At 41.1% G+C, this 26,662-nt stretch overlaps 1 protein-coding gene across 7 annotated transcripts in view; it reads right to left on the bottom strand.

Annotated features, from left to right (window-relative positions):
• The window catches only part of mnb (minibrain), a 182,637-nt gene that overhangs the window by 13,886 nt on the left and 142,089 nt on the right, over positions 1–26,662 (bottom strand). For all 7 annotated transcript variants that reach the window (XM_073082412.1, XM_073082556.1, XM_073082713.1 and 4 more), the window contains 2 exons: positions 1,720–1,908; positions 1,011–1,158 (listed from right to left, as the gene is read on the bottom strand). In XM_073082412.1, the coding sequence (XP_072938513.1) occupies positions 1,011–1,158; positions 1,720–1,908 (337 nt within the window). The remainder of the gene's footprint in view (positions 1–1,010; positions 1,159–1,719; positions 1,909–26,662) is intronic.

Raw genomic sequence — 26,662 nt, 5'->3', positions numbered from 1 at the left:
ATTGCACCTACAATTATAATTTGATAAGCATTCTGGCTTCCTCAGACACTGGGGAAGACAGATACACAACTAGCTGTGTAGCAGACATGTTTATTGATTACATAATTATATGAATAATAAGGAAAATGAGTTCCACGTCTTAAATCCATCACTACACATTCGAGGCTTGATTACAAAACAAAACAACTTTACCAAACTTATAGCCGTACACATTAACTCAACTTAAATTGAAACGTACGACAAAAACAATTGTCAGAGAATATTAAATCAAATCAAAAAACGAAACAATACAGAAACAATTAGCCGATTATCTCTAAAACACTCGAAGCGAATAAATTCAACTTTGTAATCCGTACCGGTATCACATTTTCGCACGGCCTTCACGCGCGCTTATAAATACAATAACTGAATTATGGGGTACAATTTCAAGCGTTTTACTTCACTCTATTGACTTGAACGATATTTACAAGAAACGGTTTATGAATATAATATCAACAAAAACAATGCCGTAACTGTAACCGCATTGCTATAAAATTATTATTGTCCGCGATTTGAATCGTTCTACTTCGTTTTAAAAGTTAGTTAAATCATTTGTTATACTTAATTAAATTGTGTTACGTATAATTCGACGTTATTGAGAAATTACGAGGTACAAAGTTGGTAGAACTCTTATTTATTTGACTATAGAATCATGCCAGTCATTGTGAATTCTACCTCATAGTAATAATTGAAGAAGGTTAAACCATTCGTGATTCTTCTGCGATACCGCCACTGTGACATGTACTTCTACCTCATAACAGTAGAGTTAGGAGTTGGTATGTTCTAGCGATAGCGCAACTGTGACATCTACTTCTACCTCATAACAGTAAAGTTAGGAGTTGGTATGTTCTAGTTAAATGTGTGTAGGCGACTAAAGTAAGAATATCTATCTTTTTCTTCAGGTTTATTAACTTATACGATGGCCGGAACGATTTTTTTACTTCTTATTCCTACTAATGAAATAAACTCACCTATATAATACTTATTTTCAGCGTCTGCTCTGTTCATCATTTCTAGTAACTTGACTTCTATTTGTGCCTGGTTTAGGAAGGGTTTCTTATTCTTAATTATTTTTATCGCTACTTGACACTGCTCCTCGTGGTCGTACGCTTTCACAACCTGAAATTAAATATTGATAATAAGATTCACAGGTGTATAAAAAATGAACATCTCAAAAGATTCCGTTACATCATTCTTTGAAACATAATATAAATAATTATTGACATAACGATGATTGAACCGCATAACAACAGCAATGATTGCGCTGCTGAGTTTTAAGTATAAACAAATTGTATTAGTGTATCACGCTTGCCGAGTGAAAGCTTTTGGGTAGAAACACATTTAACCCTCAGCAAGAATTCCAAAAGTTGTGTTAAGACGCTGTTCTGAACAACTAAAACAGAATTATCACCTTTTACCGACTTTTCAAACATAAAACCGCACGGGATGAAATTGCGCCTCTTCTCACATCTTCAAGAACTCTATGAAGAACTTTATGGTTTATATGACTCAGATTTCTTCTCGTTGTTTTATTTCAGTGTTAAAACAAGTGATATGAAAATATACCCTCACAAAACCCAACTGCCTTTCTGGGTTTTCAAAGTGCGACTTTCAGCAAGACGTCAATTCAAATGATCACAGTTTCGAATGTTCGTGTCGAAAATAAACTGAATTCCTCACCTGTCCAAAGGATCCTTTCCCAATCGGTGACGAGATCTCGTACCGGTCGAGGAACTTCTCCCCCTGTTTGATGATGTAGTCGTGGTTGTCATCGTCGTACCCGTCATTGTATAACTTCCTCTCCTTCTTATGTGAACCGTCATCACCCAGGTACTGTTGCGCTCTCCGCTTCTTCTTAGCATAATATACCTGGAACAAGAGAAAGGTGAACGTTTTAATTTTTATTGTTTCAAATATGTTGGTGGGAAATATGATTGCTTAAGAAATGTATGGAATACGATAAAAAATGGACTAGTATTAGGATTTCCTGAAAATGCTGACTATTTAAAACAACAAATAAACTAATAAAAGTTTCACTTTTCTAATATTTCTCAATTATATATACCTTACAAGACCGGTACCCCAAACCATACACCGAACGATGCTCTTCAAAATTTACGATTCTCATAAATAATACAAACTAAACGTTCTATGTTTCCAATACATTTGGCTTATATTAGTAAAGTTAACGTTGTTTTGAACCAAAACGGAAAAATTTCAAGGTGTCATTGACATTCAAGAGGTCGAGATAAGGTCAAGGGAAAATATATTTTTCCATTTGATCCCTGCAAGTTCAATACCTACTACTTGGCAAGGCTTACAACGATCCCACTGATGGGATAAGTTGGAAGCATTGGACCTTTGTGCATAGTAAATTTACGGAGCCTAATCTCTCCTAATATCTCGGTTGGCCCTACTATCTAGGTTATAAACGCACCGCTAATATAAACTTGAAAACAGCTGATATTACACATATACCTACTGATTTCATATTGATAAATAAAGCGTCGATAAACAAACGATATGTAATAGAAGTCAATGAATGTAGTGACAAGTAGTTATTAGCTACACTAAAGTGGTAACAATTGGTCTATTTATGCACCTTGTGTTTCTTTATCGTCGATTTATTGTTGCCCAGTTTTTATTAATAAACCACGTCCGTGTTTCGTATAATAACATTTGGTCGATAACCATTACACGAGTGTCATTCTGACAAGTAACAAAAATAACACAAAACAAATGTAACCACAGACAATTCTATCCAACGACAATAATAATAATTATAAATACAATTTACATAGAATCAGAATTTTTCGCTCCGCTTGATAATCTGATTGCGATACCCTCCCTTTGATCATATGTTTGTTGGATATACAGGCTAATAAATGTCAACAACAAAAAAGGCTCGTGAAAAAGTTGAAAGCGACACATAATACTTGTATGCGGGGCGGCGGCGCGGCGGCTACAATAAAAGGCCCATCGCATGCGTTATAGGAAATGACGAGCCGAGGAGCGCGGGAATTCGGCTGACGGACGTTGACCTAAATATGCGGTTGACATTGATCGACGACGCTCGCGATACGCTCATATAAAACATTCGTACCGAACGCATGGATTTGGGACTAGGCAGTTCATTGCTACCGGTTTTTTATGCGGCACCGTCCAGACTCGTCTAGATAATTATGACTCATTGTATTCACGATGATCGCGTGTAATTAGATGCGGCCAGTGCGAGAGTCTCATGATCTCATGACATGATATTTGATCAATAACGTGTAATATTGTTATAAAAGTATAGGTGTATATAACATTTGTTTGTTTGTTGTGTTCGCAGCTAATCGGCCGGTTGGAGGCGAGAGATCCCGACGCCGACGCGCCGCAAAGCATCAGACACATGATCGATGCGTCAGAGCTGCGTCACATGACCTACCTACAATATCGGGCATTCGGGGCCCCGGTTACGTAACTTACATAGCGGGGCAATATTATTGGCGACTGCATAGCATTCGCAGCGTGGCGGAAGTGTCGCATATCGACGCGGCCAAACGATAACCCAAATTTCAGTCTGCGACCTACATACCTAATACAGAGTATATTTTACAGGCGGCCGGGCGGCCCGACGACCGGCGAGGCTTCGTTATATAGCCACCCCACCTATAACCGTTGTTGACTGATGCTAAGCCACTCGCGCGGATAAAATCGTCCACGCGACGTTTATGTGACGCATGAAGTAGGCACTCGGGTACTTTCTTGGCTTCGGTGTTTGATCGAAGGGTGGTATCGAGGGGGATAATTTCCGTAGCTAAGGTCAGTGTTGTCGATGTCGACGGCGGTTCGTCGGTGGCATGATCGCATCATCAATCAGCGGGTGCTGGAGAGGTCCGTGGAGTGGCGCGGTGGCGAGCGAGGCGGGCCAGTGACCGCGGCACGTGGCGAGATGAGCGCGTCGGGCCGGGGTGAGACGGCGCGCGGTGGCTGTCATTGATTTTCCCCGTTTCCCCCCACCCCGAGGCTGGCTCCCGCCCCGCACCGTCTCACCCACTTCCAGCGCCCGATAACGAGGTTAACGGGCGACGTGAGCGTCTCCTAAACTTTAATTATACCCGTACACCCGTCGTGCATGTTTAACCCGGCCTCTATTCAGCGTTTTGTTTGCAGCGCACCTGATAGCGGGACGTGATCCACTATTTGGTTGTCGGTTAACTATCTAATGAACGGAGCCGGAGATGGGAGCGCGAAGAGCGCAACTTGCTCGGCCGCCGGCTGTCGGTCGTAGCCGCGCCGGGTTCAATTCAAATCTGCTAACTATATCTCGACGTAAGCGCGCCACTATGAAAACTTCGTGAATTTATTATAAACATTCGCTATTGAGCTCGCACGCTCTTCACCTCATGAGTTTGAGCAACAAAAGCAAATTCATCAGAATATATGTGTGCAGCTTAGCTTAGTGAATAAGTTTGCAGTGAATCAAATATTGTTGAGCTGGTATTGTTTGAAATTTGTTACGAAGGTTTAAAATAAACTTGTTGCAATCTCCGTCAAATCGCCGGCGACAGCGGCGAAAACTTTAAGAAATCATAATGGGTTTCCTTTCTCACGGAATAACGAAGCGTGAATTGAACACTTTGAATTAACAGCATTTTGAGCGATAAATCGGCTATCATTAAAACAGCTTTAATGGTCAAGAAATGGTTTATTAACCTTTTTTTATCTACAACATAATACATTACGTTCGTGCCCAATTTCATTTGATTAACGGTTTCGTCGTGGGAATTGTTTCTAAACAAACAGTACAATAATGATTGCCGATGTATCAACACCCGTTTAGCGGTGGAATTTATTGGAGTCCTGTTATAATGCAGTTCGCTTAATTACACAAAACATCCGTTAGCGGCATATTCATACATTTAATTTATGTTAAATGTTCCAATATGGAAAGTCAATATGTTAATTGCTCGCGTGACGTTTTAGGCACTGTAACGGTTAAGACCATTTAACTAATAAAATTGTTTTATTTGATTGTTCATATACACTTTTAATAATTCAATACTAACATCAAAATTGTGTTATTATTTAGAATGTCGCGACTGTGTGGAATTAATGGAATATGACAAGTTACCATTTGTTGTGTCGCAATAAAAGGACATGGAGAAGCCCGGAAACATTGAATTTTTAATCTTATATTACCTATATAAGTACTCCTGATCACCAAAATTCCACTCTCAGCGGTGTACCATTTTGCGTCAACTGTTACAAACACTGGATGAAACCCCTATCAGCTAAGTATAATTGTTTTAGATAAAACACAATTGGAAACTAACTAGTTCTAAATTTAAATTACCACCACCACTACGACTTCTAATACTAAGCATGTAATACAACCTGCCAGTTACAAAACCTTTCAAAATAACAGGGGATTAACAATTGTTGCGACGTATTAAAATCTTATCTGATTGATACGAAATAGCTACCTCGGTTGTCTTTGTAGACATGACAGCTGTCATTGTGGATGATTCTTACAGGCCGAGGCACGCCGCCACTTGGCTGACGACCCCAATCCCTTCACGCTTCTAAAACGTCTAATCCTATCTATTGTGAGTGGCCTGTCTTTCGTCTATTATGCGCAATCTAGGTTACTTCATTATGTCCGCAATTGATTAATCGAGCGACCTTTCGAATCCGGTTTCCGCTAATGGAAGGAGCAATATTTAAGGGATTTCGAAACCTTCGCTCATCTCGCTGACTGAGGTTGTTCTCGTGTTTTAATTGATAGCGTTCTGAAATACACTCTGTTGTCGCGGGGCGCTGTGTGTTCGGCGGTGTGGTGGTATGCCACGCCGCCACCTAACCTGCGACCGTATAGGGGTGCGGGCGTGATGTTGTACGGACGGCCTTCTTCCGTCCGGCGCCGGAAGCCCGCTCGTGGTGATAGTCGTCGCGTCGGGGAGTTGCGCCTGTCCCGTGCCGTAGAGAGGGTAGGTGCGGGGAAGGGGTGACGTGCAATAGAAACAATAATTGACGTGCAATAGAAACAAGAGTGTAGGCCAGCCAAAGCCTCTACCCTATCCCGACCTAACCCCTACTTCCTCTTCTTGCGCAGGAACGCTTCCGTCTTCAGATTTTCCTTCTTCTTCCCCAGGAGTCTTCTTCTTCTCCAGGAGTCTTCTTCTTCTTCGGGAGTCTTCTTCTTCTTCAGGAGTCTTCTTCGTATTCTTCTCTGCTGAGACCATGCTTAAGCCGGAAAACTGGTTTTCTGAGCTACCCCAGAGCAATACCGTAAAGAGAGCCGCGCTTTTTTAGGCCCATTTTCGTGTCATTTTCACTTTGGCTGACCTAGTTTTCACTCATTGTTTATTTAATTCCCAAAATTTACACACATGTATTATACATCGTTGGAATCCTCATAATTGGCCCTATCTAGCTACATAGGTTCCATTACCATACCTAAATTCGTTACAAAGTTATTCGTGAAAGTATTACAAAAATTTACAAGTTACGTCATTTCACATGTCAATAATCCTAATTATCTTGAAATTATCATAATTGATTCTTACTATTCTTACATCAATATGAAGCTAGAAACATATTCTAAGAGATAACATAAACTTTAGAAATATAAAACATGTATAAAACTCAAAAACATAACCTTAAATACCATTTTCATAAAAATGCCTAAAAATGCTAATAAAATACTACAAATGCGACCGATAGCGCCATCTACCGTGTCTTATCCCTAAACTTAAAACTTACGTAATGTATTTTTCTTATTTAACTTATACAAACATATTCAGTCAGACTTAAAACACAATTTAATTACAATTATTCATAAAATATCGTTAGTCAGTCGCCGACATCCTCCCCCTCGTGCGTAGCACCAACTCCTGGCCCGGCGACTCCATGCTCGTGGCTCGACGTGACGACCGCCTCCCCGCAGTCTGGCTCGCTGGTCGATGCTCCACCGCCTGTGTCGTTGACCGCTTGCTCTTCATCACGTCGTGCTGGTACCAGTAGCACCAACTTGGAGCTGGGACGTTTCAACACGCCCCTCGTAGTGCGCACCTCCAATACCCTGGTGCGACCGTCGGGCCCAGGGAAGGTTCGGACCACCTCACCCCTCGGCCAGGCTCCTCGTGGCAGCGTGGAGTCCACTATTAGGACCGTGTCTCCACACTGCAAGTCCCTTGTGGCAGCTCTCGCGTCGACTCTTCTCGGGATCAGAGTTGGAAGATACTCTTTCACCCATCTGCTCCAGAAGTGGTCGGCTAGTCGCTGCGCTGTCCTCCATGTGCGCCGGCCGGTGAGGTCTTCGTCGGTGAATGTTCCCAATCTTGTGCCGCAGGATCTCCCAATTAAGAAGTGATTGGGAGTGAGGGCACCTTCTTCGTTGTCTTCGTCGGCTTCGATAAGAGGTCTTGAGTTCACCAGGTGCTCCGCCTCCAATAGCAGAGTGTGCAGGACTTCTTCCTTGGGATGCCTTTCCTTGAGGGTGACCGCCAAGGCCGTTTTGATGGAACGGACCAGGCGCTCCCATGCCCCGCCCATGTTCGGAGCCCCAGGTGGTATGAATTTCCACCTGATGCTCATCCGCTCGGCTGTGGTGATGAGGTCTTCTTTGTTGAGGGTGGCGAGGGCTTCTTGAAGTTCCTTGTTGGCCCCCACGAAGTTGGTGCCGTTGTCGCTGAAGATCGTCTTCGGCATCCCCCTTCTTGCTGCCATTCTTCGTAGCGCCAGGATCATGGAGTCCGTTGACAGAGATGCTGCCAGTTCCACGTGGACGGCTCTGGTTGTGAGGCACGTAAACAAAGCGCCCCACCTCTTCTCATGATGCCGACCCACCGTGATGCTCATGGGCCCGAAGTAGTCCACGGCGGTGCATGTGAACGGCGGTTCCCCATGCCGTAACCGTTCCAGCGGGAGTTTCCCCATCGGCTGGAGTCGTAGCGTGCCGCGGTACACCTTGCACCACTGACACCGATGAACCGTCGCCCTCACCGCAGACCGTAGTCCCAGGATCCAGTAGCGCTGCCTCAACTCGTTGATCACCGTCGCGTGGTTACCATGGTAGAATACTTCATGGTAGTACGCGATGAGCAGTCTGGTGATGTGGTGCTTGCTGTCTAACACCACAGGTTTCTTGTCTTGCCGAGTGTGTCTTGCCGCGTCGATTCTTCCTCGGAGTCGTAGTAGTCCATCTTCCATGACGACATCCAATTTCTTAAGCCTGCTATTCTTCTCGAACGGCGTCATCTTCTTGACGCAGCGTACTTCATCTTGAAAGCTCTCTTCTTGGCTTCTTCGTAATAGGATCTTTTCGGCTTCTCTTATTTGGTCGAGTTCGAGGGGAATGAATCTTCTTTCTTGGGTGTTCTTGTTCACGGGCTTCATTACTACCTTGGCTTTCTTCTTATTTCTTTTCCAGGTAGGATCTTGACGCTGAGACTTGCGGGACACGTTCACTGCGTGTTTCTTCTTCCGGCACAGGTCGACGAACTGTAGTACCCTTGCGGTCGCTCTCACTAGTCGAGTCCAACTTGAGAACTTGACTGGGTTCGGAGTTGGATGTCGATCAACGGGCTTCGTTGCCCCCACAGTTGACCTCTCCTTCTCTTCTCCCATGAGCTCCGCCTTGAAGGTACGTGGTTTCGGCCAATCTTCCTCCTCTTGTGCCAGGAACGAAGGTCCATTGAACCATCTGTGTCCGCTCCCGAAGTCCTTGGGCACATCTCTCGTTGCGTCGTTACTATCGAGATTCTTTACCCGACTTTCATAATTCTGCTTCAGTGCCGGATCCCCATCCAGTTTCTTTTCGATGTTCCTTAACCAGTTTTCCGCTTGCTTGTAATTGTCGGGCATTTTCCCTTCCTTGTTTTTCCATAGCAAGCCGGTCTCGAAGCGCCCATTGTCCAATCTCTTTGTCGTCTCTTCTAAAATTGCCAGAGCCCTTTCTTCTATGTCTGTGGTCGGTCGACGTGGCTGGATCCCCAACGATTCCTCGGCGAAGTGTTCCTTGATGACCTTTTCCAAATCCTCTTCTTTAGAAGACACGTGCGCGCAGGTTACGAAGTTCACAGGTCTCGATGCTGCTCCATCGGACCCGTGTAGCACCCACCCTAGGTAGGTCAATGATGCTACGGGTTGACCTCTTTTCCCCTTGCGTGTGGCTCTAGACACGATGAGCTCCCAATTATCTTGTCCGATTAACAACTTGGGTGACTCTTCTTCATAATACAATTGTTTCGACATTGGCTTGAGATGAGCGCATTCTTCAATCCTTCTTATTTCCAACCTCTGAGGCGTCAGGTTGATGTCATCTATTGTATGGGCCCCAGAGATGGTTCTCTTCCTGGTCTGGTGCATTCCCTTCAATCTGACGTTGACCTTCATTGAGTCTTGCTTGGAGATGGTCTTCCCACCTACGGTCTCCAAGGTGAGTGCTTCCACGGGTCCATTGAGGCCGATTTGTCTTGCAACCGCAGAGTCGAGAAGCGTGACAGTTGACCCCTCATCCAGTAACGCCAGGATCTGGGCAGCTCCCTTCGGTCCATAAAGCTCAACAGGAACCATCTTCAAATATGCCTTCGCTGTCCTTGCAGTGTTCACCGGGAGCATGACGTTATTCGCAATTTCTTTCTTCTCTTCGGGCTTCGGGTGATCCCATCGTTCTTCATGAAGCACGAAGTGATGCCACCGCTTACATGTCTTGCACGGTGGACGCCGACATGTTTCCTTCCGATGTCGTCCTTGAAGACACTTGAAACACATCTTCGACTTGGTAGCAACGTCCCACCGTTCCTTCATTGGCAGCTGTAGAAATTTGCGACATTCGAAGAGGTGATGCTCGTACTGGCAATGTGGACAGGTCTTCTTATCTTCTATTTGTTCGGACGTGGTGTTCGTGAATTGACGTCTGGGAGGCTGGCGCGGCTGCTGCGTAGTCTCCTGCGTCGCGTATGGTCCACACCGGTCCGCTTCCCTGTTGAGGAACTTCATTAAATGCACCAGGTCTGGGTCTTGATCTTCTGCGTCGGCGGCGAAGTCATACCACCGATACTGCAATACCGCCGGCATCTTACCCACGATAATCCTTACCATTTCCGGTGAGTGTAGATACTGCGGTCTTCTTAGCCCCCGTATTGTCGCGACGGTGTTGTTCACTCGACTGGCGAACACGCAGATGTCGCGCGCATTTTCATTGATCCTAGGAAGATTCTTTACCTTTTCCAGTTCCATCAGGATCAGGGCTTCGGGTCTTCCGAACCTCCGACGAAGAGCTTCTATTACTTCTTCAGGAGGGCACTCTGAATATAATAGGCTCTTGATAGCCTCCCTTGCCGTGCCCTTAATTGACCGCCGCAGCCGCGCCATATTCTGTGCTTCCGTAAACAGCGGTGCGGTGTCCTCATATACCGTCCTGAAGGCGATCCATTCTTCGCTTCTTCCATCGAAGTCGGGTAATTCATGTACGTAGTTAGGTTGCGATGCATTCCTCGGCGCAACACTAATGGCCTTCATGATGGCCTCAGCCAATTCCTTGGTCCCGTTGCTTGAAGGTTCCACTTGGTCTTTAGGCTTGACGATAGTGACTGGAGGTTGACTGGCTCGCCCCTCCCCGGACGACCCCAGTCGGTGCCCCTCCCCGGACACCTCCCCCTGATGCCCCTCCCCGGACATCCTCTCCACCGTCGACTGCACCCATGTGTGGATGTTCGCGTTATGCGACCAGTCTTCATCATTGACCTCGGACTCTTCATTCTCCACCTGGACCAGCTCCCACTGCGCCTTGGCGAATTCTGCAGCTGCCTTTGCTTCTTCCAGCTGTCGGCGCGCCAATTCCAGCTTGGCTTCCATCTCCCGACGTTTCGTCGACTTCACCGACCGCGTTTTCCGGGTTCCAGCTGTTGCAGCAGTTGGAGCAGCTGGAACACCTGGAGCAGCTGGAACAGTTGCCAAGGTGCCTGAAGTGACTCTAGACTCAAATGTTGTAAGCGTACCCTCAGTTGCGGTGCCCGATGTCCCCGAAGAGTCAGTTGTCCCCTGCGCGCTTTCCGTGGCGCGGGGCGCAGTCGACTGTTTCGGCGGCGAGGTTCTCCTCTGGCTCCGTGTGACTGGCATGGCGGCGTCAGTAACCCGACGATGTGACCACTAGCACGATGATGATCCGGCTCGAAGGACCAGCTGTTGTCGCGGGGCGCTGTGTGTTCGGCGGTGTGGTGGTATGCCACGCCGCCACCTAACCTGCGACCGTATAGGGGTGCGGGCGTGATGTTGTACGGACGGCCTTCTTCCGTCCGGCGCCGGAAGCCCGCTCGTGGTGATAGTCGTCGCGTCGGGGAGTTGCGCCTGTCCCGTGCCGTAGAGAGGGTAGGTGCGGGGAAGGGGTGACGTGCAATAGAAACAATAATTGACGTGCAATAGAAACAAGAGTGTAGGCCAGCCAAAGCCTCTACCCTATCCCGACCTAACCCCTACTTCCTCTTCTTGCGCAGGAACGCTTCCGTCTTCAGATTTTCCTTCTTCTTCCCCAGGAGTCTTCTTCTTCTCCAGGAGTCTTCTTCTTCTTCGGGAGTCTTCTTCTTCTTCAGGAGTCTTCTTCGTATTCTTCTCTGCTGAGACCATGCTTAAGCCGGAAAACTGGTTTTCTGAGCTACCCCAGAGCAATACCGTAAAGAGAGCCGCGCTTTTTTAGGCCCATTTTCGTGTCATTTTCACTTTGGCTGACCTAGTTTTCACTCATTGTTTATTTAATTCCCAAAATTTACACACATGCATTTATATACATCGTTGGAATCCTCATAATTGGCCCTATCTAGCTACATAGGTTCCATTACCATACCTAAATTCGTTACAAAGTTATTCGTGAAAGTATTACAAAAATTTACAAGTTACGTCATTTCACATGTCAATAATCCTAATTATCTCGAAATTATCATAATTGATTCTTACTATTCTTACATCAATATGAAGCTAGAAACATATTCTAAGAGATAACATAAACTTTAGAAATATAAAACATGTATAAAACTCAAAAACATAACCTTAAATACCATTTTCATAAAAATGCCTAAAAATGCTAATAAAATACTACAAATGCGACCGATAGCGCCATCTACCGTGTCTTATCCCTAAACTTAAAACTTACGTAATGTATTTTTCTTATTTAACTTATACAAACATATTCAGTCAGACTTAAAACACAATTTAATTACAATTATTCATAAAATATCGTTAGTCAGTCGCCGACACACTCGTTAACATGTTCTACAATTTTCATGAATTATAAATTATACAAATCGTTTCATCGAACCCGTTTAGTAATAGTAGTTAAGTTTTACATTTCTATATTTAAATTTAAAAGTATTTAAATGCTTTTAAAGTTAGGAAGACAGGGAAATCTGTTATCTGAGGTAAAGGATTTGGGGATTACCTGATATTTTGAAACTATAATATCGATACGATAAATATATATTCTACGGACGTTTCTCTATGGTGTCGTTGATGCTTTTGTCAAATTCATAAATCATGTAATCCTATATGGGATATATATAGAATCATAGGTTCTCATTTAAACAATAACAAACCTTGCACCACGCGGAAGAAGCCTTCCGATGTCGCTCGTCCTTTATAAAGTTTAATTGCGTCCGCTCCACACGAGTGCAACTCTAATCTCGTATTGATACGGCGACTGTCACTCTCGTTGCATATTGAATGAGTCACACGCAAATTGTTTACATATGAATCGTACATTACGAGTGCGATCACGTACGACATGCCATTTTTATTAAAATATCGGTCAGGTGACGTATTCGCTTCCGATGATCGTGTGTGGGCTGCGTGTGAAGAGTACAACGAAATACGACGATTTATCTTCATCATCATCATCATTACAAACTTAGCTGATATTATATCATACATTATTGCCACATCTATAGATCTTCCTTACAACAGTTATAAGGCTACAGTGTTATTTTGATTGGTGTAACAATAGAAAGATACTAACAAGTGGCAATCAAGTGCTCAGGATTAGAAATGCATTTGTGATAGAAGTTAGGTTTTACATCTTTCGTATTTGGGAGATGCTCATACGCGGCACTTGTTTTATGGGCAGTACACTCGTTTGTTGCTTCTATTGTGCAAAAAAATATCTCCTATTACTTGAAATAGGTTACAGAATGACTACACCGTGCTGCCTACAGATTGGTAGACTTCATACACTCGGGAGATCCATATACAACGTGGGAGGTTAACAGCTCTACATTATTATTATAAGATAACTATTACCAAGGCTGTATCCGCCCACGAATGTCATTGACGGATCGAGTATTTTTCCTAATATAGGTTTCACAGGAAAATATATTATGAGGCTAATGATCTAAACTACCACTCATTCAATTGTGTGGGTCGAACAATAGATTATGAGTGTTCCAGAATGTTTTCGCCAAACTCCGACGAGTTTCATTTTTAAAACCCTCATTATGTTTGACTCTTAACATTGGTATATTATATAATATAATGTACCTATATAAAACTCCTTGTTGAAATTATTTCTTTATTAGTGCATGACTGTGGCCTATATTTACTTTTTTAAATCTACGATAGCATTCAACGCATTTACAATGGGTACGACTACGAAAAATTGAAAGATATTATTTGACATAGGTACGTGAGAAAGGACTCTAATATAGTTAAGGTGTGACGAATAAGTCAAGTCTACGTTGACTAAGGGGGGTTGATACACTACACACACACCTTTCAAAACTCTCAGGTTACCCGTCATCGTTAAAGGAAACGATAATCAAATTCAAATCCCGAATTAGGACTCAGACACTCGGCAGTAGAATTTCATATCACTAGGCTATCATTATCATGCCAATTTTCCAAGAATTGCAAAAAAATGATGTCAACGGCCGCTAAAGGTGTACGTCATGAGCGTTTCCGCACCACGAAGGGTACGTTAACAAATCGGTCCCGGTCGTTACGACATGTTTTACAGTCGTTAAACCTTGTTGGAGGCCTTCGGGTGACAAAATGATCCGACAATCCGGTTGCTAAATAAGTTGCAACCACTATATGTAATTCCGTTTATTTGCAGTTCGGTATTGAATATCACAATTCCCTCTATTGCTGAAAATACTGTAGAGTACTAAACGATTAAATGAAAAATATGGACACCAAATTATGGCTTCTATTACTGCCACCAATATTCACGGCCAAACTCAAAACTGTTACGCAAGAGGTATAGCATACAACAAGAACCCCTAATAAGGAAAAACCAGCAGGGATTTTTTTAAGGCTTGCTTCATTTATTTTATTATTATTATTTAATTAATTAGAACGGTTTCTCATAGGTTTATAAGGTATGTCCAGCGGCTAACTTTGTAGATCCATTATTTGTCCGAGGAGCCATTTATAGGAATTAAAATTAACATATATTTTAAAACTTTTAACTATTGCTCAATAGCGCTAGCATGTACAGATTGTCGATCATAAGCTGTAAATCTCGAAACCCCGATATAGTTGCTAGCCTTACACAATGTTATGTCAACTTTGACCGAACAGTGTAGCCGTAGCAATATTGACTGCTACGATTGCTACGAGTGAAGTTTCTCATTTCTGACATCATCGTCAGTGCTAGTATTCCAAGTGACTCCTTTTGATCTCAAAAATGACAACACTCTTTTTCTTAAAAAAAAGTTACAGTTTATTAATAGTATACATTCTTCATTTGGAGCAAAAAAAATATGCTACGGCTGAAATTTTCCACAATACCTACTACATAGTTAGCATTGTATTTGTAAACATAAAATTATACCGCTTGTCAAAAAAAACAATATTTTTTAAATAGGTGATGACTGGGATTAACCCCAGACCTTCAATCTGCTCGAAACAATCATCTGTCAACTCTTAGTAGGTATAGGCACAATATTGCCCACATCTATCGTCCACATATTTCAAGCAGCGTCACATCAACGTGACATCATCGGTACGGAGCGTGATGACGTAACGTGCGGAACGGCGGGTTCAATCGCCGCGATCTCCTATATGTCACAGCTTATCTGTTAGCGCTGGGCGCCCACTGGATCGTACGACAGATGGACAGTGCGTAGGTTCATCTTGATAGTATGTAGGCCAGGTTACAAAGCTTCCAGTGGTTTATTGCAATGCAAACAAATCGTTTACGTATGCATTTTATGTTTATGACTAGCCTTTACCCGCAATTTCGCTCGCGGTCAGAGCTCGATGACTTCGATTGGTTACCAGCAAAAGTTGTTTTTATATATCCCTGTATTTTTTTCAGGATAAAAGGTATAATCCTTTTCTGTGACCTGCGACAATGCGTGTAAAAATATGGCAATCAGTTTTGTAGTTACAAAACTGATTGCCATATTTTTAATAAAAAAAAATATGGCAATCAGTTTTGTGTAACAAAGTCACATTAGTATTTATAACATTTGTTAGGATTTAGTAGTATTTTCAGAGAGCAGTCTGTTCAGCTTTAAAATATTTGTGCAGTTACTCTTACCATCAATTTGCCCTTATAATTAACTCTAAATCATTTCCTTGTTAATATTTCATGCAAACATTGAATTTATAAATATTAAATTGTCGGTAAGTCACAAAAAGGACTCAACTTTATGCTCAATCCTTTAATTAAGATTATCGTATTATTATAAATTCTATGTTTCGGATGTTAACAAGTTTTTGTAGATTATTTTTTATTAATGTTAATAAAAATATTATCTTAAAGTCGGGTGAGGTTCAATATACAGAACAGATTTGGTATATATAAATTAATTTAATAAACATAAGGTCTAAATTGAAGCGGATATAGAGTAAGGAATTTCTACACCGCGTATCTGTATAATCATAGAGAATTTGTCTTATAGACACTCAAAGCTCTCGAAACACTACGAAGGTGCCTTGGGCTCAGTTGTTTCCAATAACTTACACCACAATATACGGCGCGCGCGAAATTCGACTCACTCGATAGTTCGCTAGGTAACGACCTATGTAATGAAGTAGTTTGTAGAATAATCTATTGTACAATCCTGTATTATCTACCATTTTCATTCCGCGGGAAACAACTCTATTTAGCTGCTATTGTTTATGCATTAAGACAGAACACGTTATGGGATGCTATTAACTACATTCCATGGCTTTAGCTCGTAAAAATATTGCGGTTACCTCTTCTTGAAAGCTTTCGGTTTTAATTAAAATAACTCGTTATAAAGCATGCGCTGAGACTAATATAAATTGTTGAAATACCTTATTTGAGATGCCTACATTAAATAGAAATAAATATGCTATGCATACAAGTGATTTAAAATAACTACCCCACAATTGGTAAGAATTCGTCTACGTAGTATCAAAGCTACGAAAACAAGCGGATGTAGTTTCAGCTTAAGTATACAAAACTACACCAGAATCAATATTAGAATGCACATTTGAAGCGAGGAAATTCAAATGAAATATGTAAAGCATGTGCGCTTTTCAGCGTCCATCACGTTCCCGGTAACAAATCACCGCTCCTAGTGCAACTACACTCATCGCACTCCGACGGCGCGGCGGGAAATCAGAGCGCGGTCCATCCTAGCGGAATCCCCAAAAAGCAAATACGAGTGCATGCTAATTAATTTATCATAGCCCCGCCGACGTCGCGGCGGCGATACGTCGGGCGTCTCCGTCGTAGCGCGTCAGACGCACGCCGTAGCACCGTCGTAGCATCAATTAAAGCGGCGGAACTGCGCAAGTTTACATCATTAACACCGTAAAAAGACAGTTATTGCGAGAAAATTTGCGCAATCAATTAGGAGTTTTAAGAGGGGTCGGGGGTGGATGCGTGCAGAGTGCAGCGGCGACGGCGACGCGGCGGACGGGAGGGGCGGCGGGGGAAGGGCGGCGCGCGCATCTGTGTGCATTCGGCATATTTACCCCGATAGTGGGCGGGCGGGTTCACTGACCCGACCCAATGCAAGGCCCGCGTACGTAGGCCGCGACGCACACGCCGGGGCCCGTTTCATTAGTGCCACCGCACCGCACACCGATGCAAAAAGCTAACACCGTGCGTCAAGTGGGCACGCACGCTTTTTTTTAATCATCCGCTGGATGCAGCCGGAATACCATTTCTGATTCATAGGGAAACAGAGCGTCGAGAGGACAGACAAAAATCGCCACGACTGTGAACCGGCGGCGGCCCATCGACTTAATGTTTATTTCCAATCAGTACTATTGAACAACAGTCGTTTAAAAAGTTAATATTAAAACAAAACGAAACTTTGACACTAAAAACACCAGGAAATAAACATTCCAGTTTGCACTTGGAACTCAGAACATCTACTTCAAATCTCATTGTGTCATGCTGAAGATTTACGACAAAAGTTTGCGAGTACATGACGTATCAAGATATCAGTGAAACTCTCTCCTAGTGTAGTGCTTGCTGATACATTAAAACAGGAACATATACGGAAAACAACCGCAAAACATGTAATTACAACGCAGCATTCATAAATCCTATGATTAAGACAGACAGACACATTCACGGCTGTAAACTATAAAACGGGGCATACTTAATAGGTATGCAAAAACCCCCTTGCAGTTTGCGAATGGTCGGACGCAATGCCATAACCTACCCCAAGCGTTCCCCTCTGTGAGGCAGGTCAGGGCAGACGATGTTCGAGGCCATTTACATAGTATCGGAGTATTTACAAATAGTCATTAATGAGATGCATCCGTTTGCATTCCATTTGCATAACCTAAAACATGAAAGTTGTGGAGCGATGTATGCCGATGCACGAATTGATATGCCTAAATAAGTTTCATAAACGATTCCACCAAATGTTCAAGAGATCATTGTTAGAGTATGAAAACGCATATAACGTTGAACGTAGACTATTGTGTAAAGATGTAGGCTTTGATTTGCAAAAGTCGCAATTCAAATCTCGCAAAGCACAATGCGGTCATTCACCCCGCATGCCAGACAATACAAACAGTTACGTACGTATTTTATGTTCGCTGTATTAGTAACGCAAACTAAAAATCAGACACCCTCACTACTCAGTCACATAAAACAGTAATAAGCTATATGCAACAATGGGGGAAACCGTCCCCATAAATCGCCGACGATATAGCCTTTTCACGCAAGCACTAATATTAACTGCCATTAAAAACTTAACTGAAGGTATTTTAGGTAGGGAACACTGCTGGAAATGTGTAAATGGGCATTGTTTTTTAATGAGAGTGCTAATTACTGACTCCCTGCATTTTGACGGAGCGTAGTTTGATATGAAGTTATGCAAGAAAAATACATGCTTTATTCAGTGGTTTTTGGTAAAACCGCGAGTTAAAACGATTACACGTATTTGATACTAAACTGATCATTAGATTTATTATTTTGTCATGTTCTCATGTAATACCAGGACCTAATCTAATACCAGGATTTTTGATTAGGGTAAAGTTAACGTAGACACACTTTTGACAGAAAGAAAATTAATTTTTGTTGTTAGATCGAACCGGTGTCAAACTTTGTTATTTTTAAATGTGTAATACATCAGATGAAATTTTAGGTTATAAAGTGTCGTTAGATTATTAGGCTTTACTTTGCTTTGCTTTTTGCTTTGATTATTACAATAGACTAGATACAAATTTGTTGTCTATATTTTTAACTTCGAGAGTGGTACTCGAAGTTAAAAATATAGAGCTGCTGTGCATATTGCGGGGGGGGGGGGAGATATTTTCGTAGATCGCTTAATGTTGCGCAGGTGGTGAATGACAGTAGTCACCAATGTTATGACACTTGTGACACCTTATTAGTTTTTGTTGCCTCTTTTGTTAGTTTTCAAGATATATACCAAATGGTTACGGTTTTCTGCGGTAATGCAAAAATATTGAAGCGAGTATATTGTCAATTTTGAAGCTTTAAATCTACAATCATCAGATTATATGCCGATAGATAATATACATATTATAGACAAGGAAGTGTTCTAAGCTAGGTAATACCCCGTGTTACGTAGAATATACCTATCAGTAACTATAGTACACTGTGTGGAAACCAACTTTAATTAAGACATCGGTAAATAAATTTGCAGTGTCGCACCACCGTAACCTTATCTTTCCAAAACGGAAGGGTTAGGGCGCGTACAGTCCCCGTCAGAACTAGAAGCACTTACTAGAAATAGTGACTCACTAATGTTTTTACTATTAAGTTTGTTTATTAGCGGTGGGTTTTATTATTGTGCGTTATAGTATTAAAGGTAGTTAGGTAGTAAGTACAGCTTAAGGCTGACCACACTTTGGGTACTGCCTCTTGAGCAACTGGTAGCTTTAGCGATTAAGTAGTGGGTAACATGACTGCAAAAGTTGCTAGGCGAGTATTTAGAAGCCTATACATCTGTCTATACAGACAGAGTAGCTTATTCAATCGGACAGAGACAGAGACAGTGACAGAGATGTTTTTAGTATAAAATCATAAAAAAAATTCGTCGTTCTCCCAAACGATAAAAGGACGCTTGCGCGGCAGCAGATTTAGCGACTGATTAGTAGTTTATACAACAAACTTTAGCCTACACAACCATCGCTTACTTACTTATTATACATTACTTTGGTGTCTGTATTGCGGTATTATCATCATTATATTTATATGCCTATTTCAACCATACCACAATGTTGAAAATCTGCTGCACCTATTCTGGATAAAACGGCACTGTTAGAAGACTACCTTAGTCCTCAGAGGCAGAAACGCATTACTGATTGGTCCATTAAATAAAAAAGTATTAGAAGTCTCCATAGAATACATTATGTAACATGTAGAAACATTGGTAACTTATAACTTTTAATAGTGCTATTAAAAAGATTAATCCTACAAAGACCCATAAAATACATTATTCATAGATAAGTTTACGATCCAAATACGACAATACAGGGATTGAAAACAAAATTACCCCTATTTGCTTTAACATTGTTTTCAAACATTTGTTCTTTTCGTCTGCTTCAGAATTTACACACTAAAAAAGTAGAAATCAAAATGAGACGAATTCAACCTTGCAATCATGTTATTCAGAAGGAAAAAAACACTAACAAAGAAAAAAGAAAAAATAAATCTCAACGTTACATTTGAAATCAAGGAAGCTTGTAGATTTTTCTTTGGCAGATATTTATTACTTACGACGACCGGAATGACTATGAAATATTTGTATCATGCAATTCAGTTTTACATACTAGCGAAACTTTGTAAATATTACATACGCACATTTTGTTAATAGTACAAAAATTTATATTGATTTTGCGATAAAATTAACTGGTAATTATTAAAATTACTATTTAATAAATCAATCTTAAGAATTTTTTTTCTACGAAAGGTCGAAATTCTATTTTAAACAATGTTTCGCCGTATTTAAGTCAATTTTTGATCTTTGGTATGCAAACCATTAGATAAATTGATTTATTGAGAACGTTACGTGTGATAGTCTTAATAATCGTCATCGTATCCAGTATCGCTCCCATTCGTCGTGTCGTGTTCGAGCCGCATCGTGTCGTGTCGCAAAGTACGAGGGCTCACCTTAAATCGTACCTGCCTACTGAGACATAAAGGCAGGTGCTTCGATTGAATGTCGAACACAATACACGACGGCCTTTTGAGAACTTCACAATGCGAAACTTAGTTCTTAGGTTTGAAAACATTCGGTTGAATACGATTTAATCGGGTAAGAATCTTTAGCAAGAATTGTGAAGGATGTGCAATTTATTTCCTCTTCAGTTGGTAGGTATTTTATCGTGTTTTGTTTATATTGTGTTTAATACTTTTTACTTACTTCTAATGTAAATGGACTCTTAATTACGTTTGGGGAATTGGTTTGGAAAAAAATATTACATTTTCTTTAGGACTTGAATTTATGATTATATGGAACAAAAGCGGCATTACTTAATTATGTAAAAGCGAATTGTTTGGCAATGAATTGCACCAGATCCCATATTAATTAATATTTTCTTTCAAATCTTCATACTAAAAAAATCCTCTAATACTTAAGACGTTTTCAGAATCACCTAAAACTTAGTTTTTACTTGATTGTAACCTGACCTGAAATGGCGAACATTTGGAGCAGAGGAACACATATCTCTCAACCAAAAATATGGACGATCTGAGCACGTTAGTTGGAAAACTACTGATTCAAGGATTCGAAAGCTGGCTAGACAGATAACAATAACAGAAAGGGATGTCCAACAGTGGACCAAAAGATGATTTTATTTTGTTGAAGTTCTAAATCCTTCAATTTAAACCCTTATGTGCGGGGTAGCACCTGCATAATAATACAAATAACACGAATTATTTATTCGATTCGCACAATGGCTTCCTGGTTCTGTTTAGCAAAGCAAAGAAGGTAATATATAAAGCAGAATGCATGCCCGCCGACGAGAGCGGTGAAATTTTCAGGAGTTCATCCTGCAACCCTATACAGCCGATGTGCCGTACGCCCACGTTACCTTTATAATAAGGCTCTGAATAGTTAAGACCTTAAGTAATTTCGCGATGGGATTGATGTAAATGGAACGCCGGTAGCGTTGCCGCGATACTCGAGTCGCCTAGTTTGAATAGGAACATTGTACGGGGCGTATTATAACAGACCGTTTTGTGTATTACCGGAACTAATTAGGATCATCGATCTGAAGAGCATTCAATTCATCGTCTCCAGTAATTGCACATAATTCATCTGTAATTCTACACGTAACGGATGGAAGAGATTGCTTGTAATATGTGAAACAGGCTTCGAGAAATCTGCGACATGTGACAGACTAATGGAACATGTTGCTAACAGGACGTAAATGAACATTAAAGTAAGAAAATAATAAAATAAGAAAGTAAGAAAATAATAATAAAAAGCCATTTATTCGATGCTCATTCCATTTTTCATAAATTTGATAGCACCGCAATTTGTTTTAGGCTTAGTTGCGAGGCACAAGCAATCATTTTATTAGTAATTAAAAGTAAAGGTTAACTATTATTTAGTACACGCGAATGACTAGTGGAAAGCTGCGAAGTCATCGTCCTCCTGTCTAGAAACAACGGTGGCTACTTAAACACACAATTTGTTAGTGTTACATTTTGTGAGTGGTGCTAAATTACAAAAAGTATCGGCCGGCAGGGCCCCACCCTGCACAAGTAAAATCAAGACAACACGGGAATTTTAATTAGTTACATTAAGTGCCAAATCATAAGCGCGAGCGTTTTACGTCTACATTGCAGCGCCGAAAGGTACGGTTGGTGAGCGATAAAGTCAAAGGAACAATCGAGAGGAAAACAACATCGACGAGTAATACTTCAAAGCAATAATTAAATCGGCTAGATTGTGCACGCCTCATTGGAGACTTCCTCTTTTGGCATCCTCGACCGATCTTCGTACGTAATAGCCCAAGAACGGGCCATTAAAAATCATACGCGTTTAAAAAGCCCGCCTCGGCGTGCCCCGCCACTTCAAAGTTTGACCTCGCAATTACTAAAATTGGTTTGATTTACCATTTTAATTGTAACAAAAAGCTTATTTTTTCCACCGGTGTGGACGAGGGCAGAGCGTCGCGGCATTGCAATCTCGACCGAGTGACTTTCGACCGTAGGGTCCATTAGGGATCGGCGGGGTGCGGCGGCGCCGGGGCGGTGGATCGGAATTTTGAGCTGTGGCGTCATGTCGTTAAGGCGTAGTTTCTGTCGGAGGTGTCCGTAGGCGCGAGAGGAGAGCACTCGAGGTCGGATGCTGAGAGCGGGGGCGCGTGGGGTGTGGGGCGGGCGGGGGATGGGACAAAATCGATATCGTCGGGCGGCGCGCGACGTCTTGCGTCCTCCCCGCGCCCCTCTAATGAATGAGAGCGAACATAGTCATCTCTGCGGATGGCGGCTGGGGCGATACGGCACGCCGCCGCCGACTACACTCTGCCGTGCTCTCGATCCGATGTATTGCTTTGCGACGCGATAACGAACCGAACGCTGATCAATTCGCACGCCACCGCCGCTTCTAAATATATCCCGCCTGTCCTCAGATACCTGCATCTCCATACAATCTTGTCCTTTCAACGCTTTAACACTAATGTCACAACATTCCAGTTAGGTATATTAAAAAATAAATTGTATCAAAAAATAAATTCGTTTAAATATATTGGGACATCGTCATAACGTTACATCTTCATAGAACTCGAAATATATAATAATGAATATATTTGTAACAGATTTCAAAACAAGCCAAGTTCTATCCAAGGGAAGTCTATATAAAGTACCTAACGACGTAGTTTTATTGGTCTCAAAATAGGTCTGCAACTAACTTATTGCTTATTACATAACTACTCGTGTTAACAAATATTGGAACCGTTTCAAACAGATAACAATTAAAGTTGGGTTTGGTATAAATAACAGGATTCAGGCGATGAAATAATGAGATAATGGGAAATATATCGCATAAATTCTGAGATGTCAGGAGTTACAGTAAACTTTCCTTTCACTGAGTTAAGCGTATTACCAAATAATCTGGTGGTTACTTTGTAAATAATATGTAAACCGATCTGTCGGGCACATCCGTCTCCGAAGTTTAGGGTCCGAAAGTAAATAAGTCATAGGCAGCTATCAGACGTAACAATTAAATAAAAAAATCGATTATCTTAAATTGTTAATACAGTAGGGCTTAGGTGTGAAATAATGCATCGTTCAATATTCGTGAAACTTGTTCGAAATAAACGTCCATACTATGCCCGAGTAGGAAATGCCTGTAACTTAGATAGAACTACGGATTTCAAGCGTACAAATACACTTTACATTTAAATTACTAAGTTTATGTCAAATTTGTTTATGTATTTACATTTTTAAAAACACGACAGACATGGCAATATTTCGATTACGTCCCGTTCCGTTATATTTCAATAGCGGAAAGTATTCCACTATTGAAATAGTTAGTAAACTTGTCTATAAAAGCACCCATCAGTATTAGTGAGCAGAATAGGTAAACATTAACCGATTAGGAATGTGCTGCTGCTTCCGGAAAGCCGAACGTTTACCTACGTATATCTCTACCTACTCTCGGATATAAGCAATTGTAACTTGTGTACAACTGTCGTTTATATGCGTATATGTAAACAATTAGTAGCGTTAAATAGGTATTTTAATACTGATAAACTGATTTTCATTGTTTTCTTTTATAAGACACTTGTAATACACATATAATTAAGTCGTTATCATTCATTGTCATTTACAAAATGTAGCAAGCAGGAATAATCATAACGGTGCTTATAACATTCGACCATTTTTGAAAAAAAAAATGCAGAATAACTTCAGATACGTATCATAAACACCAAGTCATGCAATAACATGATCTTAGGAATTGGAAAATCCACCACATGTAACCACAGGTGATGACTCTGAATAACAACTTTTTCTTAGAAATAACTCTTGGCGTGAGATTTTCCTCAAATACCTAGGATTAAGATTAGATATTTAACAACGTTAATAATACATGTTAATAATACAAATTTGTACCTATACCAACATACAACATCGACAGGAATTTATTCTTAAGACAAGTTAGGTGAATATAAACATGGGATATTTACCTAACATTGCGTTCAACTGAACCGAAAGAAAATTATAAAAAAAATCCAACCAATATTTTGGGTCCCGTGTGAGATATAATAAAGCCCACTAAACGAAAATAATCTGTTATGAGTACATAGTTTATAATATATGTCCAAACAAGGATACACCGGAGATTGAATCCGGAACTCTACACGTCCGACCGGTAATACGACCAGTGTAACACACGGACTACATGAACTTGAGATAAAACTAGAGAATTATATTATAAACACGTATAACCCAACTGTTTCTAAATAAAGCCTATGTTACTCCCAAAATTTAGACGAATCCAACGACACCTCATCATCATCATCATTATTTGGGTTGCAGGGCGTGCTAAATAATCTAACACATATACATTACCTACCCTTAGCAGTCGGATAAAAATAAAATATATTTAACTTTTCCCTTCCTACCACTAGGTAACAGTTACAAGTGAAAGTGAAGATCCCGACAAAAAATCTGAAATAAGTCCATTGATCTAGTTATTACGTTCGAAGGGTCAGAAGTAATCCATGCTCCTAAGTCAAGATTATTGATAAAGGTAGGTACTGAACCTGTAGGTACGGAATTACCGGTAGATACCTGTTGTATGTTACAAGGTAATAATTAATGTGTTTTAAAATTTGACTGGCAGAACCACCGCCACATGTAAGCGTCCCTTACAGGTACACCAATAATAAGCGTTTCATTCTGATTTGAAGTTATATTAAAGCAGTCTAAAATTTATATCATTTTTATAAATCCAAACAACATTTCCCTTCTAAAATCTTTCATACCTATTCTGTTCAAAATGGAATCTTATAGGATGTGTTAGTTGACTCCGAATACCCGTTTTCTCAGTAACGACTCAATATTAAACTGTAATAATTAAAGTACCCAGTAAAATTAATATATCCATAGTCTTACAAAGAAGAATGGTTTTAGAGAAAATAATAATAGTAAGGAAATATTACACAGAAAGAAACTACCAAAAACTAGTAAAGTATACTTACATTTCACTTTAGTACTTTCTTGTGCTAAATCTATCTTAAATCTGAAAATCATTGACTACGCGTAGAAAAGTCGTTGGGCCCTAAAACCCTAATTTACTTCGTTAGTATTTCTATATCATTTTTTACAACCACTATTAGATGCCACGTGCATTACGATCAGACCTATGTATTACCACTACCAGAACTTTTGTTTTTTATAGAAACCGAATGTGAGGTCAATAGAGGAGTGAGAGTTGATATCTCTGAGGATTAAATTGTGTAGTATCTCTCTAATCAGACGCTAAAAACCAGGTCAGAGTCACTGAGCCTGTTTTATAAGTCATTAGGAGTAGCTTCGATACCACGTAGTCAAACAACAAAGAGTTCTCTACATCTTGAAATATACCTACTAGGTACCTATACAAAATATATTAAATCTGAACATTACCCGACATAAAACCCTCAGGTCGCGCCCGGTTCGCGCTTATCCGTTTTTTGTGCCCGCCGCGGCGGCAGCTGCGTTTCGTCACCGTCACGCGTCCCCCGAAAGGCTCATCTTTGCGTCATTAAGCCATCTGCCGTTGCCGGCGAAACTAAATACGTGAATGTACCTACGCTGTGTCGAGTGTTGGTATTTAGGAGGATATTACGGTGCTAAACGGCGAAGAACTTTACCAGAAGTGGGTATCAAAAAAATAATACAAATGTTTAAATTCGAAATCGAAATGTCACTTCTTACGATAACCGAGGAGTAAAAGTCCGGAATACCAAACCCCGAATATATTCGAAGTTAATTAATATGAAAGAAAACATTTAAAGACGCTTTCTACATTGTTAGGAAGTCATTCCTAGAAGTTCACTATAACGCTCTTCAAAAGAGTGTGAAGTCTAAGTAGCCTGCAATGGGTCAGCGTGGTTCACTAGCTCCAAAGACCATCTCTTTCTGAGAAAACCAGTGTCCTGCAGTGGAACAATAAGAATTTGATGGATACGCTTGTCTGATAAAAACAAAAATGAACTGAGAACAGAGGCGTCCTTAAGTTGGACG

The sequence above is a fragment of the Epargyreus clarus genome, unplaced genomic scaffold (assembly GCF_041222505.1).
Source record: "Epargyreus clarus isolate Ecla_fem2 unplaced genomic scaffold, WU_Ecla_fem_2.2 ptg000001l, whole genome shotgun sequence".
Taxonomy (NCBI): Eukaryota; Metazoa; Arthropoda; class Insecta; order Lepidoptera; family Hesperiidae; genus Epargyreus; species Epargyreus clarus.
Note: the sequence above shows the minus strand (reverse complement) of the source record. Positions and strands in the feature narration are given on the sequence as shown.